The 23,133-nt window shown below is 38.9% G+C and overlaps 2 protein-coding genes across 2 annotated transcripts in view; both read left to right on the forward strand.

Moving 5' to 3' along the window:
* The first annotated feature begins 5,803 nt into the window (after positions 1–5,803).
* LOC117463448 (C-type mannose receptor 2-like) lies at positions 5,804–14,039 on the forward strand. The gene is made up of 5 exons (XM_034105686.2): positions 5,804–5,878; positions 7,286–7,326; positions 7,544–7,939; positions 9,329–9,655; positions 10,109–14,039. The coding sequence occupies exons 2-5, from the start codon at positions 7,293–7,295 to the stop codon at positions 10,444–10,446; spliced, it is 1,095 nt and encodes a 364-aa protein (XP_033961577.1). The 5' UTR covers positions 5,804–5,878; positions 7,286–7,292; the 3' UTR covers positions 10,447–14,039.
* Positions 14,040–16,684: 2,645 nt separating this feature from the next.
* Positions 16,685–23,133, forward strand: part of tox4b (TOX high mobility group box family member 4 b) — a 30,184-nt gene continuing 23,735 nt past the window's right edge. Inside the window, exons 1-4 of the mRNA XM_034106549.1 lie at positions 16,685–17,411; positions 18,109–18,177; positions 18,527–18,577; positions 19,493–19,780. Coding sequence (XP_033962440.1) covers positions 17,304–17,411; positions 18,109–18,177; positions 18,527–18,577; positions 19,493–19,780 — 516 coding nt within the window. The 5' untranslated portion in view covers positions 16,685–17,303. The remainder of the gene's footprint in view (positions 17,412–18,108; positions 18,178–18,526; positions 18,578–19,492; positions 19,781–23,133) is intronic.

The raw sequence follows: 23,133 nt of genomic DNA on the forward strand, positions 1-23,133 counted from the left end.
CCGTGTGCTCTGCGAACGACAACGACGGAAATAGGAATTGGTTCCTTAAAGGTACCGACACGGTTATGATTTTTGATGTCAAGGAAAACCAAAATCAAACTAACAATGAGGAAACTATCGACGCCCACGTTGGACTGCATGTCTATAATATCATGTTAGAGTAGACGGTGTCGAGGTCGACAATGAAACCATATTATTGGCTGTCGAAAAAGTACCACTACACTGCATGCTGACGAAATGTCGTGTGTGTGTGTGTGTGTGTGTGTGTGTGTGTGTGTGTGTGTGTGTGTGTGTGTGTGTGTGTGTGTGTGTGTGTGTGTGTGTGTGTGTGTGTGTGTGTGTGTGTGTGTGTGTGTGTGTGTGTGTGTGTGTGTGTGTGTGTGTGTGTGTGTGTGTGTGTGTGTGTGTGTGTGTGTGTGTGTGTGTGTGGCTGGCTTAAGTTAGGAACTGTAAACTGGAGGTGTGTGTGATTCCACTTTAATGCTTCTTTTTTTTTACAGTGTTATCGTGCAGGGATTCTTTTATGTTCATAGTTTTTTTTCCTAAACGTTTTTTTTTTTGTACATAAAGACAAAAAAAGGTCCCAAGTTTTATCTTTTTTTAATTACATTAATATAAAAAATGGAATCATAAAAAATATGCTTGAAAAAATACGGAAAGAAATAAAGCAATTTTGAAAGAAACTTCCCCGACTGACTGATGGTGCTTTTATTTCAACACATTGTAATGATTATATTATAAAATGCCAATATATATAATGTGTTTTTACTGGCTGATATATGTGCTGCAATTCCTACCATAACATAATGTCATAGCACTGTAATAATGATCTCTTACTTAATATTAATGCATGTAATTTAAAGTTTTCTTTGTCAAGAAGAAAGAACAATAATCAACGAGAGAATGCAATTCCTGAAGAAATTGCTAGTGGGAATGCTTTCTGCTGAAAAGCTGACGCTAAACTGCTATGCTGAAATGTAATGTGTAAGAAGAAAGTGAAGAATTTAGATTGAAATGATACCTGAACACTGGGGGCTTGAATGTGTGATGAGAGAAGAAAAGAAAGTAAAAAGGCTTGGGAAAGCAGCAGAATATTTGAACATGCGAACTTTTGCACTAACTTGATGGCGAGTGATCTGTTGCCATGGCAACGGCATTTGATGACACCCCATAATATGCTTAAAGGTGACCTATCATGCAAAATGCACCTTTGTAGGTCTTTTATACATGAATATGTGTCCCCGTGTGTCAGGGAACTCACCAAGTGTCAGAAAACACAACCCTCTCTCTTTTCCTCCATACCCAAATCTCTAAAAACCGGGCTGCAACGGATCTGATACAGACTGATCCAGATTTGAAAATAGTCTGACGTCAGTGACGAGGAGTTCCGCCTATATGGCCAACTCTCCATCAATCAGGGGAATGGAGGTTGCCGTGGCATGGTAACAGCATGGTAACATGGCGCTCGTAACTCGGCCCCCTCCTTTGCAGGGGGGCGTGGTCAGCTGCAGCGCATGCAAAGACGGGTGGAGGAGAGGAAAATGAGGCATGGCTAAAATGCATGATCTGTTTGGTATTTTGAAAATAAAAACGTATAAATATACCAGGTATGGCTCTACAATATATTATTCAAATATAGCATGATAGGCTCCTTTAAATGTGTGGATGGCTGCATCTTTTCCAAACCTGTGAAGGTTTTGGCCGTTAGGAGCATTTTCACTTTCACTGTCACGTAGATGTCGTCGCGGCTGAACTGTTGGCACACATGAAGTTTCAGCACTTTTTGACGATTTTCATAGGACTTATAGCAATATCGTGTTTTACAACGAGGGATGGAAACAGCTTTTGAGGAAAACTCACTAATGGCTCATAGACATGTTGAAGGCTGGACCATTAGCCATCATCTGAAGTATGGTGCTGTTTTGACAATTTTCATATGAGTTACGACAACATCGTGTTTTATGGAAACGGCATATGAGATCTCAGATTTAGCGTAGAGCTGTTGAGGCATGGACCCGTGATATACAAGTGAAGATTGGGGGACGATTGGACCGTGTCCATTGGAGTTACAGCGACATCATGTTTTATGGCGAGGGATGCGTTGCCATAGTAACACCACATTACCTAACATCAGATTTGATGTTCAGGGCTTTCGTGTTAACCATCATGTGATGTTTGGTGGCGTTCTGTGCATGTCAGTTGGAGTTATGACATCGTGTTCCACGACACAGGTGTTTATGTTTGAGCTAACGACGTTATGAAACACCTGTGCTTGAGCCCAGAGATCAAAGGTTTCCATGGTGATGTGCAGTAATCAGTGAGAGGAGAGCCTTTCCATTGTTCTGAATGAGAGATAAACCTACATGTGAAAGTTTTGTTGAAGAACCGTAACAGATATCAGTGAAGTTGCAACGCGTGAAGCATCTCAAGCACCCTGAGCATCTGAAGTGTACTTTTTGTGTACTTTCGGGTTCATAATGTGGCCTTTTTGGCAGATTAACTACTGCTGCTGTGAGGAAAGATCAGCCTGAATTTGAAAGCCTGAAACAATGGGCCTTAATGTTGAAAGTTGTTGTCACTTCATGCCCTCAAGAGGCATTTTGTTTAATTATTTTTGCTTAATTTTTATTTATTTTTCAAGCTACGAGTGACATCACGCACTCTAAGCCTTAACGAGCTGCGCAATACACACTGTTAAAATCTGAAGAAGGCCTCTTTACCAAGGTCTGAACAATGTTTAATATTTCTAAAAGTATGAATCTGATTTAAAAGTTGTTGAATAATGTCAGAAAGATGTGTAACATTTTAAAGTTAGAATGAGGTTTCTGAGTGAAAGTATGAAGGAACAGTTGAAGTCGCATGAAGATTGTTGAAGTCTGAAGAGTTTCTCCATTGATTCCATGTTAAACATTTGATGAATTATGGGATACATCTCGGGAATTATGAAAATTATGAATGAGAAACGATTCCCGACCGAGCTGAACGTTTTGATGTTTGAACGGAGTTTCTGCGATGTGGAATGTGGTAACAGAAGAGGGGCAAAAAAAAACGGTGAAATAAAAATAAAGAATGTTGTGCGTAGAAGAACCGATAGTGGGAATGCATTCCCACTAAAATAGAACATGCAGCTTGTCAAAAAGCATGGCGCATTTCCACTACAGCGCGGTTTAAATGTGGGGTAAGTTTGAGAAACCGGCTTGAGATACACTTTTTGTTATATTCCATGGAATGCTCTTAACATCCTGACAGCAATGAATATCTGAAGTTTGTAATTGTTTAACTTTTGTCTAGTTTCTGAACAGATATGAGGAGCTGTGAGCTTGAGTGCTAACAGCTAACGGCTGATGTTGGTTTTCTGTGGTTCGCATTGAAGATGACTAAACTGTAATGGAAACGCAGCAGTGAGCCTGGCCTACCAAGGCCTACCTATACCGTACTAAGCCGTGCGAGGCCCTGCAGTGGAAATGCGCCAAAGTAAACAGGAATTAGTCATCGAAGTGGAAGATGTTTTTGTTGTTGTGGTTATCTTTCAACACTAGAGGACGCAGTTCAACCAGCTCTTCTGTCGGTGCCTGCTGTAGTTGGGATGATATAATAACACATGTATTTATATCTTCCAAACAATTGAAAAATAACTTTCTAATAAAACATTTGCTAAATAGAATTTATTAATTTGACAACACAAATATTTTAATAACCATCTATGGCATGAGTTTTTATTTTTTGGGGTAGACATATCTGTGGTGATCTCGGGGGCAGTGGTTCCCAACATGGGGGGCGCCAACAATCGCAGGGGGTGCGCCAGGCCTCAGATGATTTGAGGCCTAATATCATATTTAGACTTTTTTTTTAATGTATAATTGTTACACAATACATGATTGTATACATCACAATAAACAATTGATTAATTAATTTTAATAAAAATTGAAGTTAGTAGCTAATAAAGGCATAAAAAGACAGAAATGCATAATTTTTTCTATAATAAATAATAACAATATAATATAATAGAAATGTTTCTTCTGCGAGTAAAGTTTCCAAACCAGGCTTGTCAAGCGCATTTTTAAAACATAGTCATTGTCCATGCCGGTTTCAGTTGGATTATTTGTCCTAGTTGCTCCGATCAGATCGGTCTCCTCCATTTTGTAGATTATTTACGACTTTTGAATCCACATAAACACATCGGCAAAATCCGGTTTACTTTGATCATGTGTTTTAAACAGTTTGATCCCTTTGTGAATTGGTTCCACTTGCGCCGTCCTTTCATTTCTTCATACAGCGGGAATCCAAATTAATTAATCTTGAGTCCAATAACCATCAAAGTCGCTCCAACAGTGCTCCTTCATTACGCTTTCATCCTCCTTTAACAAAATACTTCACATTCATTCAGTTTGTGACAGTAGTTGTAGCATTTTGAGACTTTTAAATTTTAATTTTAATTACCGCTGTTGCGCAACTTCCAAAAGGAGTAATTTGGGGGGGCTCTTGGGGAAAAAATGTTGGGAACCCCTGATCTAGGGGGTCCCATGACATTATCCATCATAATGTGTGGTCCTGTGGTATCTGTGCAAGTGTGTGTGGTAATTCTAATGTGTTATCGTATGCTGAAGTATTTGGATTTCCTTTTATTTGAACTAGTGGACCAAACCTGGCATTAGCCCTTTCTCAAAGCTCGACTTTTTGTGAATATCAATTCAACAGTTGGGCTGCTTGTAAGTGTTAGGAGAACACAGGAAGGAAGTTGTGAGTTATTTTGATCTTGCTCTCTTTAAGTCAAAGGCTTTGTATTAGACATGAAATATACAGCAGGTGAAACATGTATTATTCAGGCCTCTATCAGAATAAGGACATGAAAACACCGATGCCAAATTGTATTAAAAAGGTGGACACAGTGATTGTTGCCATGGCAGAGTTATTCAGATAGGAGAGAAATATGGGATAGGTATTTTTAGGTGTGCTGCAAACCATAGCGTGCACTCATTTGACTTGTAAAGTCAAGTAAGAGCAGTCTTTGTTCTTGTTGTGCTGTTTATGTTCAATTAAATGTGATGTTATCTTTCCGGGGGCGTTCTTGTGCCACACAGCGACTGACCGAGTGCTCTGTACATGACCTGCCTGGATCAGTCCGACTGTATTATGTATATTTATATTTATAATTAATGATCTGGAAGCTAGATAACCAGTTAAATAAGTGGTTGTTATCACTATCTTTCTTGTAGAAATCAGGCAGTAGTTTCAAAACGTTCCACATCAAGTCGTTTAAAAATGTGTTTTGGTGTCCCACAGTGGCTTACACTACAATACAATAATTCTTGTTACTGCCACAACATCGTGTTTTGTGAGGTCACAGAGACTTTGGCCTCTTGACCACAATCAAAGGTCAAACATGTGACAGAAATGGATTCATCCTCGAGTCCAAGTGGAAGACTGTGCAAGACTTGAATGAATTCCTCACGTTCTCCTGAGATATAGCCTTCACAGGAATGAAGTAGCTGGATGGACAGACTCATCAGAATAGAGACAACAAAGAGATAAGGTTTTTGACGTGTGTTTCAGAATAAAGAAACTATGTGACTGAAATTTAAATAATTTTGACAAACTTGTAATATGAAGGGCTCAAATACAGAATGTTCTCTTAAAGCTGTTTGACATTTGGTAACAAGCAATATCCGAACAAAATATAAAAAATATAAACATTCAATAGTTCATTAATCCATCAGTGGATCCACCATGACAGATCTCGTTGACATCTGAATTTTAATATTCAAATGTTTGCCCAAAGGTGGCTCAAAGAGAGCAGCGACCTCGTTGATATCTGAGTCTTCACCAGCACATCGAGAGAGACGGAGAGAGAAGCAGCTGACAGGACGACTCAGGAGAAGTAAGTGTGATTCTGTTCAGTCATTTTCATATTTTGTTTAATTTTGAGAAAGATTTTCTCCTTCAGAATATTTTCCAAAGGGAAGGAACATTTAATGAATCACATCTCAATCAGAAGCAATGAAATCTAAAACTTAAATCTAACCCTTAAATCATTTGTTTCTCTTGAAATCAACTGGAATGTTTAATTTATTTATTTTAAAATCTCAATGTTTCATTTTGAATAATAAATTGTATCTAATGTTCACTTTAAAAAGTTGGCACTGTACCAAGAACGCTGGACATTTATAATGAAAAAAAACATTTATTCTGAGTCTAGTGGACATTTGTTGCCCTGAGTTTTACCTTTCAGGTTCATGTTAGGTTTTTAGAGCTTTGTGGGCGATGTATGCAGCCTGTCCCGTAGACATTACTCAGGGCTGAAAAACACACTATTTTCCCGCTTAAAAAAACGGTGGTAAATCTTAAATGTTTTATTGGAGACGATGTGTATACACAGCAATGTTACTCTCAGTTCAACTAAACAAAATGTAATTATCATTATAGTTAGTTTACCCATAATAAAGAAAGGATCCCACATCTTTAAATCGGGCTTATAAAAGCAACGATACATAATTTAATTACGCTTTTATTTCAGTGTACTTCTCAGTTCCGGTTAAAGAACAAGCTTCACCCTCACCTAAAACATGGTGCATGTTTCTGATAGTAGGCTACATGTGAATAAATAAACAGAAAAATACAGAACCACAAAAATATAATGGCCTTGACAAAACAAACATAAAAGGTCAGTGTTGTTGTGTGGCACTATACTGTTATGTTTAGTTTCTAACTGGTGTTTGCATGTTCCATTCAAATAGTTCAAGGATCAAGGCTTTTATTTGTCATCGTCATAGCTACAGTGTAGTTATGACGATGAAAATCTTAGGTCACAGGCTCCTCCATCAGTGCAACACAATAACACTGAACAACTGAAAAATAGTGCAAGTAAATACAAAAGAAAAATAGTAAATTAGTGAAATAGTGCAATAAGCGTCTATAGACAAGTGATTGGAATATGATATATTAGTGTGCTAAAAATACATTTTACGGTGTTTGCCTCGTATTACGGAAAGGGATATGAAAAAAAAATGGCAAAAAGAGAGAGAACTAATTCGGGATAGCGGGCTAGTGTTTAATTATCCCGACTTTTTTCTCTCTCTCTCTTTACCCTTAGGGTATGTTACTGCTGGTGTTGCTCGAAATTTGCATTTTCTCTACATTTACATCTTCATTAAACTACTGCACAGAAGGGAGTGGTGCAGTCTGTGTTTGTGTTAATTTAACTGAAACATTCGGTGTTCAAAATAATTTAAATGTAACTTACATCATTTTATAAATTATCAATAATAATATTGCTTTCATCTAACAGAGCGAAGATGCAGTGGAGTCTGTTTGTGCTCATTCTGATGGGTAAGTGGATCATCTTATCAGATTTGTAACTGATATCACATCTGGAGTCATGGAACAGCTCAATCTTCATAACGATAAAACGTGAAATAAGTGAACTCCATTAAGATGAAGGGGACGGTGTAAGAGGTGGGGGCGATGTTAGTACGCATGAGTTTGATTTAATGATCAGGTGCTTGTCATATCAGCTCCATCACTGCAGAATTGTCTCTGTGTTCAGGTCAGTGTTCCTTCTCCACATGTCACCTCTATGAGTACCACTTCATTCGAGAAGGACAGTCCTGGGAGGAAGCCCAGAGTTATTGCAGAGAGCATTTCACTGACCTGGCCACAGTGTCTGACATGAGAGACGTGGAGAGACTGACTAACCCTCCACAGACTACAGACGCCTGGATCGGACTGAGGAGCATCAATGAAAGTGATATCAAAGAGTGGCAGTGGTCTCTGCCGGGGGAGAAGTACATTCCTACAGGATGTGAACCAGGATGTGCGCCAGAATGGGCTCCAAGTCAGCCGAACAATAGAGGTGTCAATCCTCAGAACTGTGTGGTGATTAAAGCCTCAAAATGGGCCGATACCCATTGTTCTCACAGCCTTAAGTTCATCTGCTACAATGGTGAGTATATGTCACTGTTAATGCTATATAAATCATATCATACTCAAATCAAATCAAGTTTTATTTATATAACACATTTATAAATGATTTTTGGTCGAGCCAAAGTGCTGTACATAAAATAAAAATAGCCTACAGTAGAGACACTTTACAGCAAATACAACAACACAGATTGTTCAGAATATCAGTATGAGAAAAACGACACCCTCTGTCCTTAGACCCTCTGTCCTTAGACCCTCTGTCCTTAGACCCTCACTTCCAGAGAAACCCACAGTTTAAAGGGGAACATGGGAGAAACCTCAGGGAGAGCAACAGAGGAGGGATCCCTCTCCCAGGACGGACAGACGTGCAATAGATGCCGTGTGGAAATCGAAGAGATAATACATGTTACAGCATATAGACCGAATGTTAGGAAATGCATGTGTCTGTAATGAGAAGATGAATCCACGAGGATGTCAGCTACAGTCCTGAGGAAGCCATCAGGGAAGCAGCATGACGAGACCCAAGGCAGGACCGCAGAGACAGGTTCAGCCACGACCCGAAGTCCACGACTTAATCCAGAACTCGGGATAGAGGATCCAGGACACAGGACTACAGCAAGAGGATCAGCCTCGACTCCGGATCCCGGCGTAGATATAGATACAAAACAAGAAAAAAGATTTGGCTGGGTTAATCGGAACAAGAGAAGACACAGACACAGACAGAGAGGGAGAAGGTCATTGGATACAAGTTATTCTTGATGACCCTCTAGAAAGATCTCATGAACTTCCCCACTCTATCCATCAAGACCCGAGCAGTTCTATTAGAAGTCCAAGGTAAAGGCACAGGCCGGCGCATACCGCTCATGGAATCCTTCACCATATGAACTCTGACCCCTCAAGTGTACAAGTGAAGAGACACCATGTGTCAGCTCCTTTTTAGAATAGTATTTCTTCTCTTCTCAGAGAAACAAGGGAATGAAAAGAACAGCCAGGAAGAGAGGCAGAACGTGACTACGTAAATGCACTCTCCTAAAAATTAAACGAGTACGAGGTGAGGAAACACAAAGCCAGAAATTGAAATGAAACTCCCCGCCTGGATAAGCGACTCTGTGCCCCATCCCCCTCTACCAGACCTTAGATCCGCAGAGGGAGAGGGGAGGGACCAAGGGGGGGTTTAAGGTTATACTGTGTAACAATAGTTGACAGATAACTCATGTGTTGTACACGTCGTGTGTAGAGTTAAATTAAATTGAAACATATTTTTGCCTTTCACATTAAACATAACATTATTGGTAACTGTGATACAATTCTACTTGTTTAAAAACTTTAATGGTAAAGTATAGGCCTATCTTTTGATTATTCAATCTACATTATTATACCAAAAGTAAAATGTGTCTTTTCGTTCCCACAGAAACAGGGGAACAGAAATACTTTGTAATTGATGAACCAAAGAACTGGCTTCAGGCTCAGAGCTACTGCAGAGCACATCACACTGACCTGGTCAGTGGAATCACACAGATCAGATCAGAAGAATTCCAGTCAAAAGTGGGCCGTGTTTGGATGTGGATCGGCCTGTTCAGAGAGATCTGGAGTTGGTCAGATGGGAAGAATTTCTCTTTCAGACACTGGGAGGACTCATTTGTAGATAAAGCCTCAAAGACATGTGCTATGACTAAGCCACATGGAAAATGGAGCCCCGACAATTGCACAGATGAAAAACCCTTCTACTGCTATGACGGTGAGTTTTGCAAAAGTCTATAAGTAAAGTATTCTTATTTCAAGTCTTTAGTTATATATTTTTACATTCATGTTGAAGATCCTTTAGTTGTGAAGTTATTTTTAATATACACAGATTCACCTTGGATCTGGATTCTGTCCTTAATCTTACGATAGACTGTGAATTCTAATATTCTTAATTAAAGTTTGAATATCATTTTGTCATGTTTTTGTCCTCAAGACGCATCTTTTTAACCTGGCTTTTACACAAGGTGCCACGTCATTTCTGGACTTATATTTCCTTACCATTGGTTTTTATTCCATTTGTATCGTATTTACTTCTTTTTTGTGGGGACTTTTATTTATTTAAAAAACATAAGGATTATTGTAAGAAAGGTTCTATATTATTACAGTTGAGAGTTTTTCGGCAATAAATAGTTACCCTAACTAAAAACAAAATCAATTTAAATGACAGACAAAGTGATCCTGATCAAAGAGAAGAAGACTTGGGATGAGGCCTTGGATTACTGCAGAGCGAACCACCGTGACCTGGTCTCCATCACTGACCGTCACCAGCAGAGATGGGTCGAAAAGAGAGCCAAGATGGCCGACACTGCGTTCGTCTGGCTGGGAATGCGCTACACCTGCACTCTGGATCTGTGGTTCTGGGTCAGTGATCGTCTGGTCTGCTATGACAACTGGGCCCAAGAAGAGCAGATTGAGGGTTGTGACAGGGCTACAGCCATGAAGAGAGAAGGGAAGTGGTATGAAAGGAGAGAAGGGGAATCTCTTAATTTTATCTGCGCCTTATAGGCCTACATTTTTTAAACCCACCGGTGTATTTATATGAGCTTACTCTACACTGACTGTTCTCTGGGTTTTTTAATGGCACAATGACAGGTAAATAAATCACAGCCTGAAGATGTTAGAACATAATTTATGACGGTATCACTTAAACCCCTATAACGCCAAGTGTATCATAATGATACATGAGTTGCTGAGACCTCCAAGTCATCCAAATGACTAGTACGTTCCTAAAAGACCTGTTGTATGCAATGTGATACATGTCTTCTGCCCTCTGGTGGATCATCCGGGCACTGCAGGCTGTAGAGCATTGGCTGTATGGGGGGTGCTCGGGGGTGCTGTCTAGAGTAGGCCTATAGCGGGGTTTTTTGATTATTACATTACATTGCATTTAGCTGACGCTTTTATCCAAAGCGACTTAGAGTAGATGATCAGTGGGGCCTTGTTTTTACTGAAACATGATGTTTCCATTGAAAATGCTAACCGCTAGCCGCAAAGCTAGCATCGCACCCACTGCTCCGTTTTCGGAGACTTTGCACACGTTTTTCACAAACATTTTCACACGCTAGGAGTATGGGAGTACTTCCATTCGCTTCGTCTTGGTCTGTAGATGTGATTTGATGTGTCGTGTGTGTCCCAAAAATAACAATCGACAGTATAAACATAATTATGTAAATAACCCAATTTGTGTTCTGTGAAACGGAAAAGGATTTTACATTGTTTTTGTTACTTTTGTTGCAGTGTCTTAAATGTAATTTAGGTTAACTTCCTGTTTGAAGTTGTTGCTATGGAAACAACATGACGGAGAAAAAAGTAATATCTTCTACATATAATAACGGACAAAGTAAAGAATGAAGTGTAGGCTATGTTTAAATGTTCGGAATTTGACCGTGTATGATGGTCCTCTTGAGTTGCCATACAGCCAATGCCGTACAGCCGGAGACTTTGCACACGTTTTTCACAAACATTTTCACACGCTAGGAGTATGGGAGTACTTCCATTCGCTTCGTCTTGGTCTGTAGATGTGATTTGATGTGTCGTGTGTGTCCCAAAAATAACAATCGACAGTATAAACATAATTATGTAAATAACCCAATTTGTGTTCTGTGAAACGGAAAAGGATTTTACATTGTTTTTGTTACTTTTGTTGCAGTGTCTTAAATGTAATTTAGGTTAACTTCCTGTTTGAAGTTGTTGCTATGGAAACAACATGACGGAGAAAAAAGTAATATCTTCTACATATAATAACGGACAAAGTAAAGAATGAAGTGTAGGCTATGTTTAAATGTTCGGAATTTGACCGTGTATGATGGTCCTCTTGAGTTGCCATACAGCCAATGCCGTACAGCCGGAGACTTTGCACACGTTTTTCACAAACATTTTCACACGCTAGGAGTATGGGAGTACTTCCATTCGCTTCGTCTTGATCTGTAGATGTGATTTGCCCCCGAGCACCCATGGGTAAATTACCGTAGGGGAGAGTGGGGTAAGTTGAGCCATTTTTTAGTTATGCTGTCCTCTAAGCAAGGAGAAATGACACATAGTAAAAATGAAAACACACACCTATAATTCAGGATGTCTCCTATCAATGGCAATGATAAGAATTCATATTTGATCAAGGGCAGTGAAAATATTACTTCTTTAAAAAAAAAAGTATTGTGGCTCAACTTGCCCCGGGTTAGGGGTAAGTTGATCCAGGTCAGGGGGTAAGTTGAACCACTGTTCAAACCTGGGCATACCTACAACAAATCTTAAAGGTAACTATAAACAATAAATAACAAACAAGCTTAGTTTTTCAAATATTTTTAATATAAATTTCGATTGAATTGATTAATTTTTTTTTAACATGTTAAAAGGAAAAGTAATCATAAAAATCGTGATACCATTTCATACATCTTACCAATCAAACACAGGATAAATTCAACTTTAAATGTAGTCTACAATGACCTCTTATTATCAACTGGGCCTACTTTCATTCATTTCTCCATTGAAAAACTGGCTCAACTTACCCCAAGGCCCGTGGTTCACTTTACCCCATAGCCACCATTTTAGAAAATATAGCCTAGCATTACAATTCAGAGTCATCTTTAGCTTAATGATTCACATGGTTTAATACGCTGCCAACACATCAACATATACAATATGTGTTTAAACCTGGATACTTTTTTTTTGACATGACAGCCGATATAGCTGACATCTAGAAAAAGTACTTTGACAAGTAAAAAACGTTTTTTTGTAAAAATGTTTACTTACCAGACCACAATGAGCATCTCTCTTTCACAGGCAATGAGAAATGGGTGGAGCTTGCATAATTTCTGGTCACTTGATTACAACTATAAGGCGTTGCCTGGTTACAGGGGGTGGTTCAATTTACCCACTGGCTCAACTTACCGCCTTCTCCCCTACAGCCAATCACAATGCGTGACGTCACCGACAACGGCCCCTACAACAACGGTTCAGACGTTTTGGACATCTTTGCCAATATTGAATAAATTACGCCAAGAATTACTTTTATTTTGTTACTGATATTTCACTATGAATATTTACTGTATTGACGCAACTTATAATCAGTTTATATTTTGTAGCTTATTTCATAGAAAAATCGTGTTGAAAATGTATGTAGGCCTATCAAATAGTATACAGCAGGTATTTAGTTAGTTTATAGTGTCATTGTTGTACTTTTCATGATAAGATCTGCATTATGCTTACCACAATGCCAAAAACACTGTTTAGATTATTTAATTAAACTAATTAAAGATTAAAATGTAATATATTAAAAGTCAAAATTGAGATATTTACGTGTTTTCTTTGTAACCCGGTCATTCTGTAAACCGGCGAGTCAAATGTTGCAATGACTCACTTGCTAATAATTGCCACAATTTATAGATTTTTTCATTAAAACAATTCCTTGGCTATCATAATGTTGTATTGACCAAGTCAGAAAGTACAACATAATTTGTGTTTGCATGTACTTTTAGATGGCAAAGAAATACTCTGTATTTATATAGCCTGTTGGTTCGGGTTGTGACATGTTCAAAATCTTCCAAATGTAATAATCAATATTTGTTTTTGTTTCAAAAGCAGACGTTGTTTTATTCAATAAATTGCCATAAACGCCTGACATATCAAATATGATACAAAATAATAATATATGTAAATAATTACCAAATATTTTTTTGTTGTATTTTGTTAAAAGGTTAAACACCTCAATTTAAAAAAAATAGAATTTTCTGACTATTATTTGATGTGTCGGGCTAATGCAGATTAGTCATTGAGAAATTCCGGGGACATGATTTATTTTAAGTTGCTTCCTTTATAATAGCCGGGGAGAGATAACTACAACAGCCTTGGTGCTCATTGTTTATTCAATATAGAATATTGTCATGTTTTTCTTTTAAAGTGTGGGATTTTTATGCATTTCTTAAGGTATTTTTTGTATCCAATTGGTAGAGTTCAAGAAACAATTAACCTATTCTGCTTTGCTATAATAAACATTTCATATACTCACTTTATAACATGTTTTTAATTTCCAAGATGTAATTCAAATTGGGTAATAATGTTGAAATATGTAAAATCATGATTATTTGATGTAAACAATTGATTTTTTCCTGACATTTAATAAACTGTTAACCATGGTTTGGGTTTGATGTTCTTGCAATGTAGGCCCTATGACACACACACAATACACACACACTTCAGATTTAAAGATAGTATTTAAAAAGGTAATTTCCAGGGCAAAAGGGAAATGCAATACCAAATCAATAAAGAGGAAAATAAAGTAGAAAAAAGGTAAATAAACTAGTAATTCATACTATTCCATGTATGCTTACAATACAGTACTTCTCATCCTATTTGTATTTATTTTATTTGTATGGCAAACACAAGGACAGACCATCACTGCGGTGTGTTTTTTCCCCTTTCTTTTATTTTAGGAATAGACCTTTTTGGGAAGTTTCTGCTTTCTGCAAATAGATTTGAATTGTTGATGACAATGGGGTTAAATCCATTCCATAATTTAACACCGATTTTTGATAAACTGTGTAATTTAAAGTGTTCTTTGCCAAGACGACAGAACAATAACCAAATGGAACAAATATGGACTGATTGATCTAATATTATTGTAATATAATGTATTTTTTGGGGAGAATCTGCCAAATTAAGAAACATTCATTCAGAGTATGATCATTTTCTCTAACCACCTACACAAAACCCTCTAACAATGTTAATTTATAATGATAAATAAGACAAAAACGGCAAAATTCTCACAGTTATAAAGTTCGATTTTGGCTTTATAAATAATAAACACACTGTACTTTCTTATGTTATATACAGTTAAATACTATTAATATTGCTCTGTATTATTATTCTTTAATTGTTACTGTATTTTCAAAAATATTCCATACTAATGTCACTTGTTAAAAATCACCAAAGATAAATTCATGCTTAATTTACTGTCGTTTATTCTGGAAACGCGAAACTCCACCTTTCATTTGTTGACGCGATGACGTCATTTCCACTTGTACGTACAATCCGGAAGTGGGTTCGTTCGTTGTTGTTGTGATATTTGAGGAAATCTGGGCGAAGTTCACTTGCAAAAAGTGGGACAAAAACTAACATTTATCAGATTTCGGGGGTGAGCATGGAGGTAAGAGTAGTTGGTATTCTAAATGTCTGACTTAATAAAAGAATGATCTTTGTCTTCATATGTGATTTTCAGTTTTAACACACGATCTTTGGTGGTAAAAAATCTACTGTAGCAAAGCTAACACTATGTGGGTTAGGAATAGAAGAACAGCGTGACAGGCCACTTCCTGTCCGGGCCTTTCAAAATAAAATCTCTAGGATATGAAAGAAATGAGCCTGAACAAAACGTGATCTTTAGCATATAGAAACACAACATTCAATTATTTATTTTTTTATATATATTTGTTCTACTCATGGTACAAGCGACTCCTTAAAAAAAAAAGGTGATCTTACTTTTGCACAACATATATATAACAACAAAAGTAGATGGTTTGTCAATTAACAATTCTTACAGTTACATGACACAATTAAGAAATAAGAGCCTTGAGTATGAAACATACAACATAATTGATATGGAAGAATATGTCGTGAACACAGTTTATTATTTATTATTACATGGTTTAGTTGAATACTCCATTCTGATTGGTCAATTCAGAACATGTGACACGTTGTTAATCCAGAACAGACATAGACAGACGGCTGTCAAGGATTTATTGACTGTTAAGAATGCTCACATCTGCAGAAAGAAGTCCGGTCAATTGAACTGTATACAGTTTGGCCGGCAGTTTGCTTTTCAAACTGGGACAAGAAAACAGCGGAGAAGTAACGGGGCAGAAACCCTCCTTTTTACGCGGCGGTCCAGACATAGACATCAAATGGCAAAACATATTCAGTTGCCACTTACTTTGCCATTAGGGCAGGGATATCTAGATACTTTCCAAGGTTTGACATAATGAATTGTGCTACTTTTAAAGCAAGCTGCAATGTTTTCAAATCTGTAGTCAAAAAGCTCCGCAAAAACGGTATCGAAGCAGTTCCTGCCGTTGCTACGTTAGTTCAAACAGTAAGTAATTATTTTTCTTAGCGGATGTCATTTTAAATCAATAACAGCCTACTATTTTTTAAATCAATAAAAACATTTTCTTAATCTATAAAAGCATTTCAATTAATATTGGGAGTCATGTCGTTACTTTGTTGAGAATGTGGCCATGTAATACGTATTACATACAAAATAAATCAAAGGAGGAGTTTTATTGCAAATTAAGAATATAGTTAAACAAATTAAAATAAACTTGCATTTAAAGATTCAAGTTAAACTTGATAGAATATATCAAACTACTATTAATTTATTAATTATTAATGCAAACTATGCAAATGTGTCTTTATTCCCCATATGCAATAAAACAAAGTAGTAGGCTACTGTATTCACTTGATGGTGAAGATGAGAAAGAGTATAGTGCCAGGCATAAGGGAAATAAATAAGATAATAATGCATCGCGAGAATAATGTGTATGCACCATAGGTATGCACTCAAAAATGTACTTTAATTTAGAAATGTCAAGTTTATTCCTCAAAATATATTGACTGTATTTTCAAAATAATAAAGCAAATCCTCCTCCTATTGGTATATTTAATACCTAACCCTACTAGTAGAAACATTTCCTCGTTTTTCTTTGAAATCCACTTTATTTTGAAAAATGCATTGCTCAACATCCGGCGCTGACAACCTTCCATTCAATCCATGCTCCGTGGCTCTGGATCTATTGAGCAGCCTAAAAAACACGAAGCAAAAACCGGGGATTCGGTCTGGCTTCCTCCGCTGTCAGTCAGACACATTAAAACAACCATAGTCCTTTTTTTACATACGTATCTAGCAGTCATTAACAGTGACGTTTAATCTACCTGTGCACGTTCTGCGGCTGTTGGTTAAATGTGACGTTTGAGGACAACACAGACAATCGGGCGCCGGACTTGTCGCTGCAGCTTTGCGTCAAAAGCAGCTAAAGCTAAACCGTGGTGCGACAAGTCAGCAAGAAATACGCGTTAACAGCCACGTTTCCAGACAGACAGCACACAGGTTATTTTGGGTACGGTTGCTGTCGTGCACATGCTGGTTTGAGCTAATCAAACATCTGTGCAAAAGCTGTCAGAAGAAATAGCAGATTTAAACTCGGTATTTAGGGGTCGCTTTTTCTCAATTACCAGCTTTCTGACTTGGACTTTAACTACACCTTTTGGAAAACAGGTTAACAAATAATAGGAGATTTATTTAATTGCGAAACATTTTGTTGGATTTAAGAGGGGCCTCATAGCGTTTAACACATGAGGCCCAGTTGACAAAGATGGACCTGAATTTTTATTCGGATTTAACGGACGGTACCGGTCAGCACGACGGTGACCCAGAGTTTCTGGACCCACAGGCTTTCAATGGATTTGACTCAGACAACAAGGTGACTCTATGTTATGATAGGGGGCCACATGCAAACTAACAGCATGCTACTTATTTTGCATTTGCTTTGAATATGTATAACCAAAGTCATTCAGCGTCAGCTGTTTAAGTCACTTAAACCCCCCACTTCGTTAGAATAGATTTTATGTGATTTTATTTTTCATTTATCCCTATTTTATGTATTTTCATTGTATTATTTTCTATGTGTTTTACTCTGTGTTCTTATGTTTAGATGCTGTTGTTTAATTAACTTGCTCTGTGTATTTTTTTTTTATGTGAAAGCACTTTGTTACGGTGCTTTGAAAGGTGCTATATAAATAACGTTTTTATTAATATGTATAAGTGTAGATATATGTGTTTGTTGCTTGATTATTATAATCCCTAAAGGTAGTGTATAAAGTATAAAGTACAATATTGGTTTCCAAATTGTAGTGGAGTAGAAGGATAAAAAAACATACACATACAATACTCAAGTATAGTACAGGTAGCCCAGAATAAAGTAGTAGATGTACTTCAGTACATTACACCACTTGTATCAAAGTCAACTTTATTGTCAATCTTTCATTTTGTGTGTACAGACAGAGAGATAGAAACACCGTTTCCCACAATCCCGATTCCCGAACATATGGTATTGGAGAATGTGTATTTTTCCTTCTGATTCAACACCTTTTTCTAACTCGTCCACCTGTATGTTTCAGTTTCCTGGAGGCAGTGACAACTACCTGACCATCTCCGGGTCCGGGCATCCCTTCCTCTCCTCCTCAGAGGTAGGCGTTCACATTTTGGATTACCTGGCTTTGTATTTCCCTCTGACAGGTTGTATTCTCCCTGCTGTTGACCTACAAAGTGTTACCACACCTTAAGCTGCTTTTAAATCTCTTAGTTAACGTCACATCACATACACTTAATCATCTCTAACGTAACATCTAGCGGCTGGCAACCTTTATTTTGTAGCTATTAAACCATGTTAATATTTGTTTTTGTGTCATTTGTGAATGGTACAATATAAGGTATGTATGCATCGTTTTGTCGCTGGTGCCATGAGAACATATAAAGTCCGTTTTAGTTGACCCATGACATTTGAAATCAACTCACTGACATACTCGCATTTTTTAGTGTGCCACTAAACCCATTGACCTCTTCAACCTCGCTGGATCTGCTGGTGGAGTATGAATTATTTTTAATATATCTCACTACCCCTCCTGCTTCAAATCAGACACCTTTTTTTGTTTTGTTTTTTCATGTCAGTAAGGGGAGACGAATCATCAAACACCTCATGTCAGGATAGGAATTTAAAATAACAGAAACTGACTCATCCAAATTTGTTACATTTCAGGGTTATATTTAAAGTGCTTTTTTGCCTCAGACAAAGCGTTGGAGAATAGTAATAATAAAAATCACTACAAACTTAAATCGTAAACCTCAACCTTTTTCTGCACACACTTGTTGTTAATATTGCGATAGTCAGCGTTCTCCAGCTGTGACGTTTTTTCATTTTTTTGATTGCATGGCAGTGGACCGTATCACAAAGCAACATGAACGAAGTCTTTCCCTCTTTGAGCTCAACCATCATGGAAAGCTGAAAAAACAAGTGATCGCTTTGTCCGTGATGTTTCGTCTTTTGCCGCATCTAATTAAAGATATGATTTAAAGGCATTGAAACTAAGGTTTTAGTTGTTTTATTTGAACCGATGGAGGATGTTAGCTGGTTGATCATCTATCTATCACAAGTAAGCTAGCTTTGGGCGGGGTTGTTGTTTTGTTTCATTTCCCCTCTCTTTCCCTATCCTGACACCTGAGTTTCGATGGCAAGCTAACCCACTTATCTTGCTTTGTGACACGAGCTTCCACACACAGAAGTGTCGCACTGTGTACACATTTCCTGATCCGATCACTCCCGACACAAAATACTTGTTTAATAAACCTGACTAATCCTCTCCTTCTTTTATAACTCTCTTACCTTTCTTTCCAAATGTTTTACTTGACTCCTCTGCACCCCAATTTCTCACAACGGTGTTTTCTCTCTTCCCTCCATTCTTATCTTTTCTACCTCTCTCTCTCTCTCCACCATCCTCTCTGCAGACCTTCCACACCCCCAGCCTCGGAGATGAAGAGTTTGAGATCCCTCCCATCTCTCTGGATCCTGACTCCGCCCTCACCGTCTCCGATGTCGTTTCCCATTTCGGGGAGTTGTCGGACTCCGGCCCCCCCGACAGCGTGGTTGTTCCCGGGAACGCCGTGGTGGAAGGAGACGACCCCTCGTTCGCCTCCACCTTCGTCAACGCCCCGTCTCAGGGCCTGGAGCACCTGAGTCTGGGCGTCATCAACCAATCAGGAGGGAGCGCGCTGTTGGGGTCCTCACTGGGAATGGTGAGTAGTACGGGGAAATGTTTATTGAGTTTATTTGTTTATAGTGTCGTGGACAGTCCCCATTGATCGACTGTCACAACAACAGTAAATGTTGCAGCTTTAGCCAACATGGCTAATTTCCAGCTGTTGTCCCCGGCCAGATGATAATGGACACCTTTTTAAAATCACAATACATCAACATAGGGCTGCTCGATTATGGCAAAAATCATAATCTCGATTATTTTGGTCAATAATTGATATCACGGTTATTCAAATCAAATCAAGTTTTATTTATATAGCACATTTATAAACGATTTTTGGTCGAGCCAAAGTGCTGTACATACAATAAAAATAGCCTACAGTAGAGACACTTTACAGCAAATACAACAACACAGATTGTTCAGAATATCCTTAGATCCTCTGTCCTTAGACCTTCTGTCCTTAGACCCTCTGTCCTTAGACCCTCACATCATACAAGGAAAAAACGTCCAGAGAAAACCCAGTTTAAAGGGAACATGGGAGAAACCTCAGGGAGAGCAGCAGAGGAGGGATCCCTCTCTCAGGACGGACAGACGTGCGATAGATGCCGTGTGGAAATCGAAGAGATAATACATTTTACAGCATATAGACCGAATGTTAGGAAATGTCTGTAATAAGAAGATGAATCCAGGAGGATGTCAGCTACAGTCCTGTGGAAGCCATCAAAGCTAAAAAGACACCAGAGCCTGTTTTGGATATTGTTACTATGCAAGGACAAGTACTAGAAGTGGTTACCTGTTACAAATACCTGGGTATCTGGCTTGATGATTGTCTCACTTTTAAACTTCATGTCAATAACCTGCTTAAAAAGCTGAGGGTTAGACTAGGTTTCTTTTTCAGGAACAAGTCCTGTTTCTCTCTTGAAGCCAGGAAAAGGCTCCGTGACCTTTTGACCTGTGCTGGACTATGGTGATTTGCTGTATATGAATGCACCCAGGGCCGCCTTAATGCACGGGCTGACCTGGGCTGAAGCCCAGGGGCCTACGGAGATTGGGGGCCTATCATGAGCCAAAAAAATAAATAATTCAATTTCATTTTTTATTTTTATTTCGGGTGTTTATTTTTTATTTTAAATAAACAAAGTCTTGGCTTTCAGAATATGAAACTTTTATTTCCAAAATCACACGATAAATATATTTTTGAAGCTTGTGAAGGGAAGAAGACAGCTCTCCCTCGCCACTCTGCTGTTCCTCAGCGCCGCTTCCCCTCCCTCCGCTGAAATTATGAATGTAAGGCATATAGTAATCATAGATAACACGGCAGGGTCCGTTACAGTTTGTTTTCATCTGATTTCAAATAAACAAAGTCTTGGATTTCAGAATATTAAACTTGTTTCGGCAAATTCAGACGATAAATACAACTTTGAAGCTTCGGCATGATTACAAGCGGAGAACGGAGTAACGTGACGTCACAGCAGGCAGAACAACAGCATCAAAAATGTTGACTCCGTAACAGTCAGTGGGCACCACGTAACAGCCAATCAGAATGAGAATATGTTTCACATGTGACTTATTCAAATTGCGAGTGATTGAGTGACAGATGAAGGTTGTTTAGGAGAAAATGTCGGAGAAAAAGTTTGAGAGTGGAGCTTGGAAAAGGAAATTGTTGAGGGAAAAGGAGTTTCGAGACATGCAGCTATTACACAAAATGCCGAAGCTTACAGGTTATTTTACACCTGTAAACCTGGATGAGGAGGAAGGACAGATTAGTTCTGTACTGAGCGGCGGCGATGCCGGCCGCGGGGCTGGCAATGCCGGTCTCGGAGCCAAGTAGGCCGTCTGTGGAGTAGCGGGACAGGAAAAACAGACAGGAGGGACATTATCTGTTGGAGGAGATGGAGAGGACGACGAGGACTTGCTCCGTGGAGGGGAGCCAACGGCATCCGGACAAATACATGAGGGAGGCCCGCACTCATCTGGAGGAAAGTACCAGGCGCGCGTAGAGCAGAGTTGAGAAGACAAGCGGGAAAATGAGGATACAGGAGAAATAGACGACCCCTACAGCACTGACCCAGGTCTCTGGGGCAACAACATGGACAAACAGGTGCTTCTCTACTGGGCGAAAATGGGTCTGGAATTGTGTCAAAACAGAGAAGCTGACCTCTCTGCCTCAGAGCAGCAGTACAAGCATCAGAAGAGATACTTCTCCAGAAGCTTATTCAAGCGCAAGCTGGGTAACGGGGAGTATATGCTCAGGGAGTGGCTATGTTACTCACCATCCCGAGGTAGTGTCTTCTGCTTAGCATGCAAACTATTTGGCGATAAGAGAGACACGTCATTTGGCAGTGTGGGATACTCTAATTGGAAGCACGCAAATGAACGGATAGCCGAACATGAAAGCTGTGACATGCACAGGAAAGCCATGGTATCCTTCATTAATCAGACAGCTGACCGTGGAACAGTGGATTCAGAACTAAAAAAACAGTTAAATGAGGAGTGTGAGTATTGGACACAGGTGCTGCAGAGGGTTGTCACTGTAGTCAAGTATCTGGCAGAGCGGGGACTTGCTTTTAGGGGTGACAGCCACAGGTTTGGGGACACCAACAATGGCAACTATTTGGGTAGCATGGAGCTGATCAGTCAGTTTGATCCTTTTTTAAAAGCCCATATTTAGAAATACGGAAATGCTGGCAGAGGAAATCCATCCTACCTCTCACTAAATGTGTGTGAGGAATTCATACAGCTGATGGGACAGGGATTGCTGGATGAAGTCATCAGCAGAGTAAAACTGGCTAAGTATTTCTCTGTCAGTGTGGACTCCACGCCAGATATCACACATGTGGACCAGCTGACATTCATCCTACGGTACGTATCACCAGAAGGCTGTATAGAGGAGCGTTTTGTCAAATTCCTACCCATTTCCAGTCACCGGAGAAGCGCTGTTCAATTCAGTAATTGGTGTATTAGGAGACATGGGCATTGACATCAATAACTGTAGAGGACAGTGTTATGACAATGCCAGCAACAGGTCAGGCACATACAAAGGCGTGCAGTTCCGCATCAAACAGAGTGGGTTCCCTGCGCAGCGCACACCTTAAATCTGGTGGGGTTTAACAGCGTTAACTGTTGTGGAGAGACTGAACAGTTTTTCAGTTTTGTGCAAGTGTTGTTTAACTTTGCATCAAAGCAGAGGATAAAGGCGGGTTTGCAGCCTAATGAAAATCACAGAATTGAAACTTTAAAAATGCTTTCCGATACAAGATGGTCAGCACATGCTGTTGCAACCAAAGCCCTGTGTCTGAATTACGCCTGTATCCAGCAATCTCTGCTCAACATTGTGGACCATAATCTGAGCACAAGAGAGGAGGCCAGGGTATTGCATAAAAATATGAATAA

This window comes from Pseudochaenichthys georgianus, chromosome 18 (assembly GCF_902827115.2).
Source record: "Pseudochaenichthys georgianus chromosome 18, fPseGeo1.2, whole genome shotgun sequence".
Taxonomy (NCBI): Eukaryota; Metazoa; Chordata; class Actinopteri; order Perciformes; family Channichthyidae; genus Pseudochaenichthys; species Pseudochaenichthys georgianus.